The 17,939-nt window shown below is 43.1% G+C and overlaps 1 protein-coding gene across 1 annotated transcript in view; it reads left to right on the plus strand.

The window, feature by feature from the left end:
- The window catches only part of MYCBP2 (MYC binding protein 2), a 419,800-nt gene that overhangs the window by 71,754 nt on the left and 330,107 nt on the right, over window positions 1–17,939 (plus strand). Inside the window, exons 5-10 of the mRNA XM_065413662.1 lie at window positions 5,380–5,576; window positions 7,817–8,059; window positions 8,346–8,417; window positions 10,117–10,213; window positions 13,924–13,997; window positions 16,931–17,069. Of these exons, the coding sequence (XP_065269734.1) occupies window positions 5,380–5,576; window positions 7,817–8,059; window positions 8,346–8,417; window positions 10,117–10,213; window positions 13,924–13,997; window positions 16,931–17,069 (822 nt within the window). The remainder of the gene's footprint in view (window positions 1–5,379; window positions 5,577–7,816; window positions 8,060–8,345; window positions 8,418–10,116; window positions 10,214–13,923; window positions 13,998–16,930; window positions 17,070–17,939) is intronic.

A 17,939-nucleotide genomic window follows, 5' to 3' on the forward strand; every position in this document is an offset into this window, starting at 1 on the left:
AGTTCAGCTTCGCTCCCTGCTACTGCTTCCTTCTTTTTCGAGTGCTTGCTCATGTCGATTCCATTGTAGGTCTGCATGCACCCACTTGCGTAGTCGTTGGAGATTTTTGCCTTAGCGCAGGGGTTCCCAAATTTGGTTCGCGGCTTGTTCAGGGTAAAACCCAACAGTCTACTACACCTGGTCAACAGTCGACTGTGGCCATGACCAGTAAGCAAACACAGGTATCAGCGGCCCCTCTCTGGTTGCCAGAAGGTGATTATTCCAGTACGGAGGGCCAGTTCAGCCCATTGCCCAGGTCCCATTCACGAGATTGGGCACCGGAACCTGCTCCTTTGGGGGCACCACAGTGGCAACACAGCCAGTGGCCAACGCAGTGGTCTTATTGGAGTGCGTGGGGTGTACCGGTCATGACGATGCCCCCTTCGCAACATTCCTTGGTAGCTGCGGCAGAGCACAGTTGGCACCGGGCCCGGTACCGGAAGCCCATTCAGAGGTTGGGGCAGAGGAACGTGTGCCCACCCCTAAGCTTTTTTCTCCGATGGTGGTCGATACCTCAGGACCTCCCCCAGCAGTCTAATCTTCCTCGTCATCCTTGGACAAGGCGGTCGTGGGACCTTCAAGAGCTAGCCCACCGGATGATGTCAGGGAGCATCAATCCCTTCTCTGGCTCGCGGTCGAGAACTTGGGGCTCAAGGTGCAGGAAATGGCAGAGCAGGAGGACACCATCTTCAATGTCCTCTTGGCCTCTACCCCCACCCGGGTCACCCTGCCTGTGCATGAAGGGGTTCTCAAGATAGCCAAGGCCCTGTGGCAGACCCCTTCCATCATTTGTCCCACCTCGAAACGAGCCAAGAAAAAGTATTTCATTCCGGCCAAAGGTTTCGAATACCTTTATACCCACCCACCCTCCCCCAGCTCGTTGGTTGTGTCTGCGGCCAACAAGGACAAACAAGGTCCCTCCTCCTCCACTCCCTAGAATGAGGAAGCCAAGAAGCTCGATCTATTCGGGAGAAAAATTTATTTAACAGACAGCCTGCAATTCCCAGTGGCAAACCATCAAGCCCTGTTGGGCAGATATAACTTTAATCTCTGGGACCGTCTCAAAAAGTTCCAGGAATCCCTTCCTCAAGGTCTGGCCCAGGAGTTTGGCACCGTGGTAGAGGAGGGTACTGTGGCAGCCAGATGCTCCCTGCAGTTGGCGTGGGACACAGCGGACTCAATGGATAGGGTGGTCGCATCGGCGGTGGTTATGCGACGCAGCTACTGGCTGCAAACGGTGGGCCTCTCCCAGGAGAGGCAGACCTTGATTCAGGACTTTCCCTTTGATGGGGTTGGTCTTTTCGCCGAACAAACGGATGCCAGGCTGCACAGGTTTAAGGATACTAGAGCTCCCTTGGGCTCCTTGGGCATGCACACGCCACAATCAGCCAGGAAGCCCTTCCAACCGCCTCCACTGCCAAGACCCTGGCAACCCCATCAGGGCTCTATAAGAAGGGATGCCAGTTTAAGCACCGGCGCCCTTCCTCCTCCCGTTCACCCACCCAGCCTGGGCCCGCCAAACATCTAGGGGGCAGAAGCGGTCATTTTGAGGGTGTGCCTGAGAGCGGCGCTTCAGTTAGCCAACCAGCTCCTGCCCTCGTTTTCCTCAACCGCCTCTCTCCCTACCGCTCGGCCTGGTCGCGGGGTAAGTTGGACTGCTGGGTCCTGGACATAGTAGCTCGGGGCTACACCCTGCAGTTTTTGGCTGCCCCTTCCTCTCCCACCCCCCTTCCCCGTCCCTCTCATGAGCAACTCCTCATTCAGGCGATTGAGAAGCCCCTGGGCTTGGGGCCTGTGTGGGAGGTTCCTTGGGACATGGTAGGAAGAGGATTCTGCTCCTGCTGCTTCCTAATCTTGAAGGACAAAGGAGGCCTCAGACCCATCCTGGACCTGCGGGGCCTCAACAAGTCTCTCATGAAGTTGAAGTTCCGCATGATCTCCTTGGCCTCCATTATCCCTTCCCTGGATCTGGGGGGGACAGGTATGCTGCTCTCGACTTAAAGGATGCTTTCTTTCATGTCTCCATATTTCCGGGTCACAGGCGTTTCCTGCGTTTCATAGTGGCCGGGCGCCACTTCCAGTTCACGGTGCTAACCTTTGGCCTGTCCTTGGCTCCCAGGGTGTTCACGAAATGCGTGGCGCCGATGGCGGCTTACCTGAGATGTCAAGGGGTTCAGATCTTCCCGTATCTTGACGACTGGCTCATCAAGGGCAGCTCTCCGGAGCAGGTGCAAAGAAACCTCGATCTGGTGCGGTCCACCTCCAGCAACCTGGACCTGTTAATAAACGCACAAAAGTCCACGTTAAAGCAGTCCAATGCATAAAGTTCATTGGAGCAGTTCTCGACTCCACACAGGCCAGGGCCTTCCTTCCGGAAGTGCGTTTTCAGGCCATGTTGGACCTGGTCTACCACGTAAAGAGCCACCTGCTCACCACGGCCCACACGTGCCTGCGACTGATGGGTCAGCCATGCCCGACTTCATCTGAGGCCTGTGCAGGTGTGGTTTGCCTTGGTCTAAATCCGCAGCAGGCACGCCCTGGACCAAGTGGTCACAGTGCTGAGCCACATCCTCTTGTCCCTGGACTGGTGGCTGGATCCCAAGTTGGTGCTGCAAGGCATTCCCTTTGTGACCCCGTCCCTCACCCTGGTCTTGGACGCTTCAGATCTGGGCTTGGGAGCCCATCTGGGCAAGCTCAACACCGAGGGCTGCTGGCTACTAAAGGATCTAGCCCTTCACATCAGGGAGCTCCGAGAGGTTTGCCCAGCCTGCCAGGTTTCCTTGCCCCACTTGAGAAGCAAGGTGGTGCAGGTTCTGATGGACAATACTGCTGCAATGTATTGCATCAACAGGCAGAGTGGCACCAGGTCTTCGGCCCTTTGTTGGGGGGGGGTGCTCAGCCTCTGGGAGTTATGTGGGCGCCGTGCCATTCATCTGGTAGCTGTCTATCTGCCTGAAACCAAGAATGTCCTGGCAGATCACCTCAGCAGGACCTTCTCATCTCACCACTAACGGTCACTCCACCCAGAGGTGGTCACCCTAATCTTCCACAGGTGGGGGACTCCCCAAGTGGACCTGTTCATGTCCAGTGCCACGTGTTCTGTTCTCTTCAGGGCAGGGGCAAAGGCTCCCTGTCCGATATCCCCTTGATTCCGTGGTCAGGAGTGCTGATGTACACCTTCCCACCGGTGCTGTTGGTCCACAGGGTCCTGCTCAAGGTGAAACAAGACAGCGTGGCCTTGTCAACTCTGGTTCAGCATGCTGCTGAGTCTTTCAGCAGCCGCCCTGCTGCAGCTGCCTCTTTGGACGGATCTGCTGTCCCAGAACCACAGCAATTTGCTGCATCCGACCCTGGTGTCACTGCACCTGACTGCTTGGCTACTGTATGGCTGAGTGTGGACGAGTGGGAGTGCTCTGCTGCTGTCCAACAGATCCTACTGGACAGCAGAAAACCCTCCACCAGGGCTACCTACGTGGCAGAGTGGAAGCAGTTCATGTGCTGGGCCTCGGATCGACACCTTCGTGCTGCAGAGGCCCCGCTACAGGCCATCCTAGATTATTTGCTGCACCTTAAGCTCCAGGGCCTGTCGCTTTCTTTGGTCAGGGTACACCTGGCAGAAATTTCGGTGCTCCATCCTCCGTTTCAAGGCAGGATGGTCTTCGCCCATCCCATGATGGAGCAGTTCTTGAAAGGTCTGGAGTGCCTCTACCCGCATGTCTGGGATCCGGTTGCCCTCTAGGACCTGAATCTGGGACTGTCAAGGCTCATGTGGCCCCACCCCCTCCCCCCAGTGAACCCATGGCTTCCTGCTTCTTTCTTGGACGGTTTCGTTGGTCGCTATAACTTTGGCCTTTAGGATGTCCAAGATCGGGGCACTCATGTTAGAGCTGCCTTATACGGACTTTTATAAGGACAAGGTCCAGCTGCATCTGCACCTGGCCTTTCTGCCCAAGGTTGTCTCCCAGTTTCACACTGGTCAAGATATTTACTTACCGGTTTTCTGTCCTAAGCCTCATGACACGGACAAGGAATGCAGGCTCCATACCCTGGATGTCAGACGGGCATTGGCCTTCTACATGGGTAGCACAAGACCGTTCCGTAAGTCGACGCAGTTGTTAGTTACTGTTGCAGACAGAATGAAGGGTCGCCCACTGTCTTCCCAGAGAATCTCGTCTTAGATCACGGCCTGCATCTGCTACTGTTAGGAGCTGGCGAAAGGTGCCTCCGCTGAGTATCGTGACGGCTCACTCGACTAGAGCGCAAGCGTCATCAGCAACCTTCCTGGCATAAGTGCTGATTCAAGAAATCTGTCTAGCTGCTACCTGGTCGTCTGTCCACACGTTTGCATTGTATTATGTACTTACCCAGCAAGCTTGAGATGACGTGGCCTGTGACAGAACTGTGCTGCAAGACTGTGATCTGTGAGCCATCTCCGAGGTTACTGCTTGTGAGTCACCTAGAATAGAATCGACATGAGCAAGCACTCGAAGAAGAAAAAACTGTTACCTACCTACCTTTCATAACTGTAGTTCTTCGAGATGTGTTTCTAATGTCCATTCCATTACCCACCCTCCTACTCGTCTGTCGGAGTTGCTGGCAAGAAGGAACTGAGTGGGCATAGGGTCGGTGGCACCTGATATACTGCTGCATGAGCGTGACACTGCAGAGGGCGCCATAGCCGACCCTACGGGTACTGCTAAGGCAATAATCTCTGACAGTACATGTTGGCGCGTGCACAGACCTAGAATGGAATGAACATGAGCAACATATTTTGAAGAACAACAGTTACGAAAGGTAGGTAACTGTTTTTTCCACAATCCTTTGCAGGGGAGAATTATTTGTTGGGTTGTTGGAGGCAGAGATAGCAAAGAAGTTTATACGTTACTTAGTGACAGACATATGTATGTAATTAGATTAAGCTAGTTGAAGTCAGAGTTAAGTCTGTGCACTGAAGTGTGACTGTGAGGAATTAATGTGTACGTAACGTGTATATGTTGTAACTGAAAAGGATTTGAACATGACAGAGGAGTCTAAGCATGTTTTGGTATTAAATTTGGGTGACAAGGCATGTGAGATGAATCTTGTATGGATGTGTGTTGGTTTAATCAGGTAATTTACTTAATTTTTAATAATTATGTTGATATGAAATGCAGATGACCAAACATAATTTTCAGTTTAATAACTTAATGTAGGATAAAAATAACTCAAAATTTGCAGGGGAGTGATGCATATCCTGTATCTTTTTAAATTTTAATTTAACTCATTTTACATAATTGGAAAACTGCTTAGTATGATTTGGTGATTTGTTATGCCTATGTAATTGTTATATTTTATTCACAGAGTCTCTCTTCCAGCTTCTTCTGGAAATAACTGTTCGTAGCACTGGAGTGAATGACAGTACTGGACAATCCTTGACAGCACTTTCCTGCGCTTGCCTGTTCAGTTTGGTAGCTGCCTGGGGAGAAACAGGAAGAACACTGCAGGCGGTCTCTGCTATTCTCACCAATAATGGCAGTCATGCTTGTCAGACTATTCAGGTGTTGTACTAAACCTATTCTACATCAAGAATTTTGGTTGGTCATATGCGTGAGTCCTGGAAGCATTCTAATACAGAAATTAGGGCTGTCAAGCGATTAAAAATATTAATTGCAATTAATCGTGTGATTAAAAAAATTATTCATGGTTAATTGGAGTTTTAGTCGCACTGTTAAACAATAATAGAACACCAATTAAAATTTATTATAAATATTTTTGGATGTTTTCTACATTTTCAAATATATTGATATCAATTACAACACAGAATACAAAGTGTACAGTGCTCACTTTATATTTATTTTTGATTACAAGTATTTGCACTGTAAAAAAAAAAAGAAAAGAAAATAGTACTTTTCAATTCACCTAATACAAGTACTGTAGTGCAGTCTTTTTATCCAGAAAGTTGACCTTACAAATGTAGAATTACGTAAAAATAAAACTGCTTTCAAAAATAAAACAATGTAAAATTTTAGAGCTGGCAAGTCCATTCAGTCCTACTTCTTGTCCAGCCAATCGCTCAGACAAACAAGTTTGTTTACATTTGCAGGAGATAATTGCCCGCTTCTTGTTTACAGTGTCAACTGAAAGTGAGAACAGATGTTCGCAAGACACTGTTGTAGCTGGCATTGCAAGATATTTACATACCAGATGCGCTAAAGATTCATATGTCCCTTCATGCTTCAACCACCATTCCAGAGGACATGCGTCCATGCTGATGACGGGTTCTGCTCTATGAAAATCCAAAGCAGTGTGGACCAACGCATGTTTATATCTATTATCTGAGTCAGATGCAACCAGCAGAAGGTTGATTTTCTTTTTTGGTGGTTCAGGTTCTGTTGTTTCTGCATCGGAGTGTTGCTCTTTTAAGGCTTCTGAAAGAATGCTTCACACCTCATCCCTCTCAGATTTTGGAAGGCACTTCAGATTCTTAAACCTTGGGTCAAGTGCTGTAGCTATCTTTTTAGAAACGTCACATTGGTACCTTCTTTGCGTTTTGTGAAATCTGCAGTGAAACTGTTCTTAAAATGAACATGTACTGGGTCATCATCCGAGACTGCTATAATATGAAATATATGACAGAATGCGGGTAAAACAGAGCAATTCTCCCCCAAGGAGTTCAGTCACAAATTTAATTAACACATATTTTTTGAACGAGCGTCATCAGCATGGAAGCATGTCCTCTGGAATGGTGGCCGAAGCATGAAGGGGCATACGAATGTTTAACATATCTGGCACGTAAACACCTTGCAATGCCGGCTACAACAGTGCCATGCGAATGCCTGTTCTCAGTTTCTGGTGACGTAAATAAGAAGAGGGCAGAATTATCTCCTGTAAATGTAAACAAACTTGTTTGTCTTAGCGATTGGCTGAACAAGAAGTACGAATGAGGGGCGTTGTAGGCTCTGAAGTTTTACGTTTTACGTTTTGTTTTTGAGTGCAGTTGTATAACCAATAAAAAACTACATTTGTAAGTTGCATTTTCACGGCAGAGATTGCACTACAGTACTTGTATGAGGTGAATTGAAAAAAACTTTTCTTTTATCATTTTTACAGTGCAAATATTTGTAATAAAAAATATACACTGATTTCAATTACAACACAGATTACAAGATATATGAAAATGTAGAAAACCATCCAAAATATTTAATAAATTTCAATTGGCTTTCTATTGTTCAACGTGATTAAAACTGCGATTAATCTTGATTAATTTTTTTAATCTTGATGGATTTTTTTGAGTTAATCGCGTGAGTTAACTGCGATTAATTGATAGCCCAAACAGAAATACATTGAAATTTACTGGCTTCATTCACTCTTGAAATCAGTTTTGAGATAGAGAAGAAGCGATCCATTTTGGATTGCCATGCATATTATGGAGTAAATCAGTTGGAGTTTGTAGGAAGTAAATCTTACCTCTTTTCATGTATTTCTCATTAGTAAGAATGAAAGCATAAATTAAGTCTTAAATTTTAGCAAAACAGCTTTTTCAGATATGCAGTGTAGTTGTAGCTGTCTCGGTCCAAGGATATTCGAGAGAGAAGGTGGGTGAGGTCATGTCTCTTATTGGACCAACTTGTGTCTCTCACCAACTGAAGTTGTTATAATAAAATATATTACCTCACCCACATCGTGTCTCTAACTTTTACAGAGCCAGGATTAGTGACTAAAGCTTTATTTTCACCTCTATATGTTGCTTAAACTGTAATGTTTTGTACCATCTCATAGGGTTTTCTTTACCATTTAGGTGCCAACTATCTTAAACTCTCTTCAGCGGAGTGTACAGGCAGTTCTGGTGGGCAAAATCCAAATCCAGGACTGGTTCAGTAATGGGATAAAGAAAGCAGCCCTGATGCACAAATGGCCACTGAAAGAAATTTCTGTAGATGAAGATGACCATTGTTTACTTCAGAATGATGGTTTCTTCCTGTACCTTTTATGCAAAGATGGACTTTACAAAATCGGCTCTGGCTACAGTGGGACAGTGAGGGTAATGTGACTCCTGAAAACTCATGATAGCAGTTGAAAATTTAATCTAAATGACATTTTATGGTGTCTTGCTTGACTTTTAGATTGTCTTGTAACTTAGTAATACTGATAATTCTTTTTTAAATATATTGATTTTAAAATTCTTGTAGTGTTTGTTCACCAGCTACCCATTTCTTGTTCTTTTCATTTCTCATCACTGTAGAAGATAATGTTTCTAGATGATAAAAGATTAACTATAAAACTGTCATTCTAACAATTGTCAAACTAACTTTTTTGTTACCTTACAGGGTCATATATACAATTCTACATCCCGCATCAAAAACAGAAAAGAAAAAAAGTCTTGGTTAGGGTATGCTCAGGTAGGAGAATACATAAAACAAAAAACATATAAGAAATAACTTAATATTTAATTCAAATGTAGCACAGTTTAGGCCAGCTTTATACAAGGATTACATCGTTCCTTTCTATCTGGCTGTAAAGTAATAAAGCCAGTCCAGTGTAGTTAAAAATTCTGTTGTGGATAGGGGAGAGACCTTTTTTCTTTTTTCTTTTTTTCTTTTCTTTTTATGGTGGCAGATAGAAAAGGGATAATGGCAGTGTCCACTGTAGCCAGACTCTATTGCAATATTATCTCTAAAATTTGAAGATCTCGCACTGTTTTGTTTCTGAATTCTGTAATAAAACTTAATACGTTTTGTATTTCCCTTTTAGGCAATGCGGAAAAATATTAAAAGCATGGCTTTGCAGTTATAAAGCAGTACAACACTGTTTTAGACTATTTTATTGGAAAGCTCAATTACTATTTCTAATATAACCAAAAATGGCATGTTTAGTTACCAGTAGGTTTTCTTTCAGTACTGTTTTACTTCTTTCTTTTTGAACTATATTCTTAGCAAGATTTATTACATCTTCATCATTTTGAGCTCAAATAATCCAGTGATTTCCTTACCGCTTTGTGAAACTGCTGATTTACTCAGTCTTACATCTTTTAAATTAAATACTTCTATTAAAAATATATTAAATTTATTCCATTTGTACAGTACATTGTCTTTTGTTTAACATCTTAACAAATATATTATCAAAATATGTATTAACCCAAAATATCAACGCAGGAAGATGTTTTCCGTCTGTAGGATTTTTCTGTCTATTGCAGAGGAATGTGGTCAGCACAATCTTCACTATTTCTAAATTTCTTTTCAATAGACAGTGTTGTCTATATTTCATATTTGTACTACTCAAACCTCCCAGGTTGGCATCTGAGGAAACTTGTGATCCAGCCTGGGAGAGTACATATGTGTACAGGATGGTCCATGGGCACTCCGCAGAAGTACTTGGGCTACTGCTATGTACGGGGCTTCTCCAGGAGGTGAAGAGATGCTGTTCTTAGGGAAACCATGGAGGATGAAATCTATAGTTGTGAAGCATCTCCCTCACACAACCTGCAAAGGTTGAGAGGAGGAATGTAACCACAAATTATTGGCTGTAACCATGTGTGTTGGGGTTGCTGTCATCAGGATTACTGTCTCTTTTGGAGATATCTTCACTGTAGTGCTTGGGGAGAAAAGAAATACATTGAATCTATTTTTTTTTTTTTTTTTTTTTTTGTAAAAGTGATTTTTATCTAGTAGGTGACACTGTGGTATAAATAGGAATACATAACCATAAACAACACTCAAAAATTCCATTAACCTTTTAATACATCTACATTCATGTCTCTAATACACAGATTTGAACAGTTAATATTGTAATTGCTATTGTAATTGCATCTTATTCCTATGAAGAGAATACTGGAGAGGGAGCACGTGGCTTCCAGAGCACAATGTCACCGTGCTGGTGCACAAGGAAGTAGGAATTCCAGAGTGTATTCAACTTTCAGTTTGTATCAGCATTAGCATAGAGAATAAGGTGTGAACCTGAAGATGAGAAAAATTTGATTTTGAAAACACATAGCTAAAGAGAAAAAAAGTAAATAATGATTTTCAGTTTGATAATATTCCTTTAAAAGTGTTTATGAAGGTTATACTTTCATTCTAATACGGTTTTTTTTTAATTTACCAGAGTTATTTGTTGTATAGAGATGTGAACAATCACAGTATGACAGCCATAAGAATAAACCCTGAAACCTTGGAACAAGATGGTACAGTCACTTTGCCAGGTACGAAATTCTAGACATTACCAAGAGTGGTGGGAATACTTTTTAAGAGAGCTTTCACACAATACCCTGAAGATCAACAGAAAAGGGCTCTGACAGAGAAGTAATTCATGGATTTTAAGGTCAGAAAGGATAGTTGTCACCAAGTCTGACCTCTAAATAATTTTGGCCATATTATTTCACCCAGACATTCCTACGTCTATTCCACCAGCTTGGTGAAACTAGAGCATAACTCTAAGGCTGTGTACACACTACAGCTTACTTTGGTATAAGTATTGTTGCTCAGAGGTGTGAATAAGCCACCCCCCTGAGTGATGTAAGTTACACTGACCTGACTGCCTATGTGGACAGTGCAATGTCAGTGGGAAGGGCTTCCTGGCTGCAGAATTTGGGCATTGCTTATGACGTGCAGCAGGCCATAGAGGATTTGCCCTTCAATGGCCAAGCGATGTTTTCAGACAAGGTAGACGACACTCTGCACTCCTTCAAGGATTCTATGGCTACCCTACATTCCTTGGGTGTGTGTAAGCTGGCAGTGTAATGGTGCCACTACTGTGATCAGCAGCAGTATTGTCCACAGGACATATTTGGGCAGCCTTTCCTGCCCCAGAGACAGTGGGACTACCCCAGATAATGGTATAGATCCCATAGGAGAAGGCAGTCTGGTCTGGTGTTCATTCAGTCTACACACCCTCCCCTTGCATCTCCCAAGTACCCATATTGACTGCTTGGTTCAGAGAAGTGTTCCAGTCGGCTGTTGTGCTTTCACAATGCTTGGGGCTCTGTCACCACTGACAGCAGTATCCTAAGCACCAGCAGACTGCTATGCCATCTAGTTCCTGTCCATCCCTCTCCACCCATCTTTCATGGACCCTCTCACAAGATACTGCTTGTTAAGCAGGTTTGCTCTCTGCTGGCTTTGGGAGCGGTGGAGGAGGTTCTGTTGGGACACCGGAGTCATGGCTTCTATTCCCAGTACTTTGTGGTTCCCAGTGCAAGGGAGGATCCATTCTCGATCTTTGCCACCTCAACAAATACATCTATGAGATTCTGAATGCTCATTTTATTGACTGTCCTCCCCACGTTGTCTCCGAACGACTGGTTGACTGCCCAGGAACTTCAGGATACCTACTTCCATGTGGCTATTTTTTCAGGCCATAGAAAATTCCTTTGATTTTATTGTAGCAGAGCTCCATTTTCAGTATATGGTGCTTCCATTTGGCCTATCTTCTGCCCCTTGGGTTTCTACCAAAGGCATGGTTGTCATGACAGCATATCTTAGGAAGAAAGGAATCCATATCTTTCCATATCTGTATGATTGGTTACTGTGGGAAGAGTCGAGAAAGGAAATTTTCTCATGTCGCCACTACACTGTGCTTGCTCGATCATCTGGGTCTCATCCTAAACATTAAGAAATCAACTTTGGTTCCCACTCAGATAATCAAGTTCATTGGGGCTGGAATAGGCTCTGAGTTAGAGAGCATTTCTGCCAACTGACTGACCATTTTCTGGTGATTCACCACCTTTGAATCAGTCTGCAGTCTCAGCCTTCCCATACAGTTCAGCTGTGCTCCTGGGCCACATATCTGCTTGCACGCTGGTGGTCTATTTTGCAAGATTGTCTTCATCCCATCCAAATGTGGCTCAGGACGGTTTACCATCTGACTCTTCACCCCCTGGACAGGTTGGCCTGCCTTCCTCAACTGGTCCTGGACTCCTTGCAGTGGTGGACGCTTCCAGAGAACATTTGCCAGGGTGTTCCCTTTGACTGGCCCTTATCAACCAGGTCTGTTGTCACCGACGCCCCCCTGAGGGATTGGGGTCCCCCTGGGGTCACTGAAAGTTCAAAGTCTCTGGTTGGAGCAAGACTCCTCTCTGTATATCAACATTCAGGCCATCTACGATGCATGTCACACTTTATTGGACTGTATCAGGGTCTCAGTGGTGCACATACTTACCAACAATTTCACCGCAGTGTATTATGTGAACAAGGAACGGGGCGCATACTCCTGGATGCTCTGCCAAGAGGCAGTCATGTTGTGGCAGTACTACATTGAGGAGAGCATTACTCCATTAGCCAATCATTTCCCCAGGGTCCAGAATCATCTCTGACCACCTCAGCAGGAATTTTTCCCTGCGTCACAAGTGATCTCTGAAGACTAGTGTTTTCTGGCTCATCTTTGCAGCTTTGGGCATCCCAACAATTGATCTGTTTGCTATGAGGGACAACAGGAAATGTCATCTGTTCTGCTCTTGAAGGGTCCTCTGTCCAGGCTCCCTGTCCCGTGCTTCCCATCTCAGCTGGCAGTCAGCTCTCCTCTAAGCTTTTGACCCGATCCTGATCGTCCCACAGGTCATCCTCAAGCTGAAGGTGGGTCGAGCCAAGTTCTCATTGGTGTGGCTGAGGAGTGCTGGTTCCCCGACCTTCTTGCCTCCCATCCTGCTTCTCCTCCATCCTGACCTAATTACTAAGTATTATGGCCATACCTTGGATCCCATCCTCGGCTCCCAGCAACTAACGGTGTGGCTGCTTCATGGCTAAATGAGGAGGAAGAGCGGTGTTTGGTGGCTGTTCAGCAGGTCCTACCCAACAATAGAGAAAACTCTACCAGAATGGCCTATTCAGCGAAATGGAAGTGATTTTCAGTGTGGTCATTCGCCTTTGGAGTTCAACTGACGCTGGCGTCTATCCAGAACATCTTGGAGTACTTGCTGCAATTAGTCATTGGGACTTGCATTTGGCTCACTGACAGTGCATCTCACAGCAATATGCGTGTTTCAGCTCCCATTCAGGGAAGATTAGTCTTCTCCAATACCATGGTAACAAGATTCTTAAAAGGGCTTCTTCATCTCCATCCTCCGGTCTGAGAGCCGGTTCCTTTGTGGGACATTACCATGGTCCTAGGAGCTTTAATGGGACCTCCGTTCGATCCCCTGGAATCTTGTCCCTTCCTTGTTTTGTGTCAGAAAACTGCATCCTTGATTGTGTTAACATCCACAAGGAGTATGTGTGAGTTGCAGGCTCTGATGGCAGAGCCTCCTTACACACAGTTCTCAAAGGACAAGGTGCCTTTACGACCACAGCCTGAGGCAAACACTTGGCATAAATTTTTTTAGCTCAAATGGGTAAAGATTGGCCAAGATATAAACAACTAAAAACAGGCTATTACAATGGGAAGTGTCAGGCAACCTTAATAATAATTGTGCTACCAATACTGATTAAAAAAAAAAAAAATCTAGTTGGGTGGCCTTCTCCTTAAAGCTATTGGCTCCAATAAAATGTTTTTACTTAAAATTGCAAGATTATATCCTTAATAGACAACATGTTAGATTTTAAACTTGTTTAAACCCATCACATATAGACTGCTCTTGTGCTAAGCATTTAGTATTGTGGAAACCCCCTTTGCTCCAGATACTGTATGGTTTAATAATTATAGAAGAAGATAGTAGTAAACATTGCATTTTTTGGGAAGTTTTTGTGCACATTCATTATTAAAACATGAAAAGAAAAAATGTTGGAAAGAAAAATCCTAGTAAAGAACAACCTGTAAAAACTCTAGTTTGTATTCTGCAAAAATGGGCTCTTAAATATGATTGCTTTTTGGGCAGTCTCCTTTAACACCAATGATAGTGCTTTGGCAAAGGTACAGAATAGAATGTCTTTAATTGAGGTGAATTAATGCAGAATACTTAATTTTTTCCTTCCTACACAGATTGCCACACTGAAGGGCAGAACATCCTTTTCACCGATGGAGAGTACATTAATCAGATAGCAGCTTCTAGAGATGTAAGTATTCAATGTATAGAGTAGACATACTTTTTTTTTTTTTTTAGCCAACAAAAATGTCACTGAACTAAGTGGTTGTCTTCCAGATAAAAAGAGGGACTCCTTTTGACTAGTGTAGATAAAGGCAAAAACACATAGCTAGAGAAAATGAAAAATTGCCAGGCATCTGTCAAGAGCTTAGCTTTCATACTACTTCATCTTCAATAGTGGCAAAACATCCTTTTCAGACGTATATTTTACAATCGGTTTGGTAGCTCTGCTTCTGTACATGAGATTTTGTGGGCTGAATAGTTTTGGTTTTGTTTATTTTAATGTGGCTGGCTGGACTTCCTTGCCATTAGGTCATGCTGTATATGAGTATATTTTCAAGTAATTTGAGTGATGCTTTTCAGTAAAGCATGTTCTGTTTCAAAAGAACACTGAGGCTAAAAGGGGCATACTTTAACTATTGTCCCTTTTGGAGTTTCTTCACTTTATGATGATTTCCGCGTATTTCTTTCAAAAACAGGTTTCCTTCAGATAAGGTAGTAAAAAATGGTACGCTTAATGTGATGGATTGAATTCCAGTGTGACATTTGGGAATGGTATCAGGTTTCATGTTCTGTTGTTGAAGAAATGATGGATAATTGTTAATTTCATTAGAGGCAGCATTGTCTTGCTTGGCAGGAGAAGGGGAAACAATCTAATAGCAAAACCATGATTGGCTGCTCATCCTATAGTAAAATTAAACACTGTAAACAAACATTTGGTTTTTAAAGCCCCCCCTACACAAATTCATTGATTCAGTCCTCTGGGTGAGACCTTTCAGCAGGGACTGCTATTAATATGGAAAGGGTTTATCTTGTGAAAAATGAGTTAAGCAATGAGTTAAGTGATCAAGGTGTTCTATTCCTGACTCTGCCATGGATTTCCTGTGTAACTGTTGCAGTTCATTTAACCTTTGCTTCAGGTTCCCATCTGTAAAACGTGGTCCTTATACTTCCTTTCTTTGAAGAGATCTTAAGGTATAACCTACTGATGTTTGTTTGTAAAGTGGTTGGCTGCAAGGCATTAAGTACAAAGTATTATATTACTATTAGGAATATCTACCTTCATGGATAAACCTTTAAAAATAGTTACCTACCCTTATGGATTTTCTATACAGTTTATTCATTTAAAAAAAGGCCTTTTGCATTGCTATACTTCGTAAAACTATTAGTAAAACCATTCTTCTCCACACACTTGGCAAACTACATTTGAGTTGGGCATACCTACAGATACTTCATCCTCAAATGTGAATTTCATTTTTGGTGGTTTTTTATACTGTAGGAACAGAATGTGGGGAAAGGTGTTGGTTCCAGATCCTCCTTTCATTCATGTAACTGAAAATTGACTTCAGTACACAAGTATCAAACTTCCTTTATGAAATGTGCATGAAATAGAAACACATTTTGTAGGTGTAAAACTCTAATCTGTAATTAACATTCAATCCAAACTTCCCTAAAGTGAAAAGCTGTTTGTATGTGATTAAGTGGCCTTGTTTCAGTCCATTATAAAGAATCTGGAGATGTAAAGTCTGGACCTAGATACAAAGCTGAACTTCCTCAAAGTTTGGGGAGGTTTGTCTATGGGATTCTATTTCAGATCTGTTTTGTGTATTTACGTGATAGCGTGTCTTTTTGTTTTTTGCTATGCCAAGTTCTTGATGGTAGTGTTCATTTGGAATAGTTTGTACCATATTTAAATTTTGTGTGTGATCTTTTCCAAATGGCAACTGAGGAAACTCATCTAATATTCTACTTTATCATATTTTAAAACACCTTCTAATTTTCAAATTTTTAAAAAAAGTAATGCTTTTAATCCTCCCCCCCCCCCCCCATTTTCAGCAGTAAAAATGGAAGAATGGATTGAACTGCACAGATTGACTTGACTTTTTTGAATACACCGCTGAATTTTTTTAGCAGCTGAAAATTGGAGTAGGATAGCTTGTTGAATACTTGTTGTCTTTAACACCTACATTCTTTTAATCTCTGATGTCAGTGTAGTCAGTCCTCTTGATTCTTATCTAACATTTCTCTTTCCTTGTATGCTATTTTGCTGTTAAGAAAAAAAATGAAGTTGGTATGAGGGGAAAAACCCAATTGCATAGGTTGTGACACAAATAGATCAGTTTTGATTCTAACCTTGATTCATTTCTATTTGAGGGGTGCAAACAGATCTGTAATATGTATCCTGAAATGCCTATGGACAACAGTTACAAAAGTACCCCAAAAAGTCATGTTACAGTTTTCATGTTAGCGTAAAAGTATGCGTTTTGTGTTATCTGACCGTGTTAAGGTATTTGTAGCAAGAGAAGTATCAGACTCTGACCATTTTGTTGCTTTTCTTTAAGCACACTTACTACTTAGCTGTTACGAAATGAACCAGAAAATGTTTACTTAAAGCCTTTTAGTAATCATACACTGTGAAGCTGCCAAGACTAAAAATTGGTCAGCATGACTTTTGCCCCATGGAAGAAACAAAACATCCATACCCTATTCTAAGATAACCAATAAACATACCGCTGAGTGAATAAACATTAAAAGACAACGTGTGCCACGGTTTTATGAGTTTCAATAATTTCTCTCTCTTGATTTGGTTTTTAATACATTTGAAGCAGAAGCCATCGTGTGTGAAAAAGTACGTTTTTTAAGTCTCTCTCTTCAGGTCTGTCTGTCTCTAAAACATTTTACTTGTCTTTTATTCTTTTTACACTCTTTCACCAATTATTAGTCATTTTTCTACCCTAAAAAACCCCCGTAATTTTGTCAGTGTGTTACCTACTGATTTGTTTTGAAGGATGACTGGAGATGCACAGTATACTCTTTGCAGGGTGAGATTAAACCAGACTTGTGCCACAGAAACTAACTAAAATAATTGTTTAATGGTTTAAATCGGTATTTTATTTGTTACAGGATGGCTTTGTAGTTCGAATATTTGCAACAAGTACGGAACCAGTATTGCAACAAGAACTGCAGCTTAAACTTGCTAGAAAGTGCTTACATGCCTGTGGTATCTCATTATTTGATCTGGAGAAAGACTTGCACATTATCAGTAAGGCTTCATTTTGTTATGTCGTCTTCATTCAACATTATTAGTGGTTTATAGTACAAACTTGGTACTATAATTCAAACAAATAAATAAAAGGGGAGAGGAGAGGAGGGGTAGGTCAGTGGTTTGAGCATTGGCCTGCTAAACCCAGGGTTGTGAGTTCAATCCTTGAGGGGCCATTTAGGGATCTGGGGGGAAAAACAAAACAAAAAAGAAACTGTCAGGGACAGTACTTGGTCCTGCTAGTGAAGGCAGGGGACTGGACTCGATGACCTTTCAAGGTCCCTTCCAGTTCTAGGAGATAGGATATCCATTAATTTATTTATTTATTTTAATTTAAAAGTGAACAAGAACAAGTAAGGGGAGCAGCAGTGGTCTTTTCAGACTGACAGCTCCATTCAGGAGTGGTGGAAGCTCCCTAAAAGTGGGGGGACCACCGGCACCTGAACTGCCCCTCGTGCTGCCCCTTCTCCAAGATCCCGCCCCGTTTCTTCTCCCCGAGGCCATGCTCCTGCGCTGCCTCTTTGCTCCAAGACCCCACCCCCCCCACTTGCTCCTCTCCAATCCCACCCTGGTGCCATGCTCCCTCTCCCCTGTACTCCCACCCCGTTCCAGTGTCCCTGGCTCCATTACAAGTATACTGATGACTACTAACACGGACCTTCATAGTTCTTAAACCCATACCAATCTTGGTTTGCAGCAATCAACTTTATCCTATGTAAAAAAGGATTGTTGTTTAAAATAACACTATCCATGCCTCTACACTTGCAGTCCATTTGGATTTTAAGTGAAACATAGCTGTCCTCTTGGAATTGGTTTAGAACTTTCCCATTGTAGTGAAAGTAATTGAAGGTATACTTTGTGAAAATGTTC

Source organism: Emys orbicularis, chromosome 1 (genome assembly GCF_028017835.1).
Source record: "Emys orbicularis isolate rEmyOrb1 chromosome 1, rEmyOrb1.hap1, whole genome shotgun sequence".
NCBI lineage: Eukaryota > Metazoa > Chordata > Testudines > Emydidae > Emys > Emys orbicularis.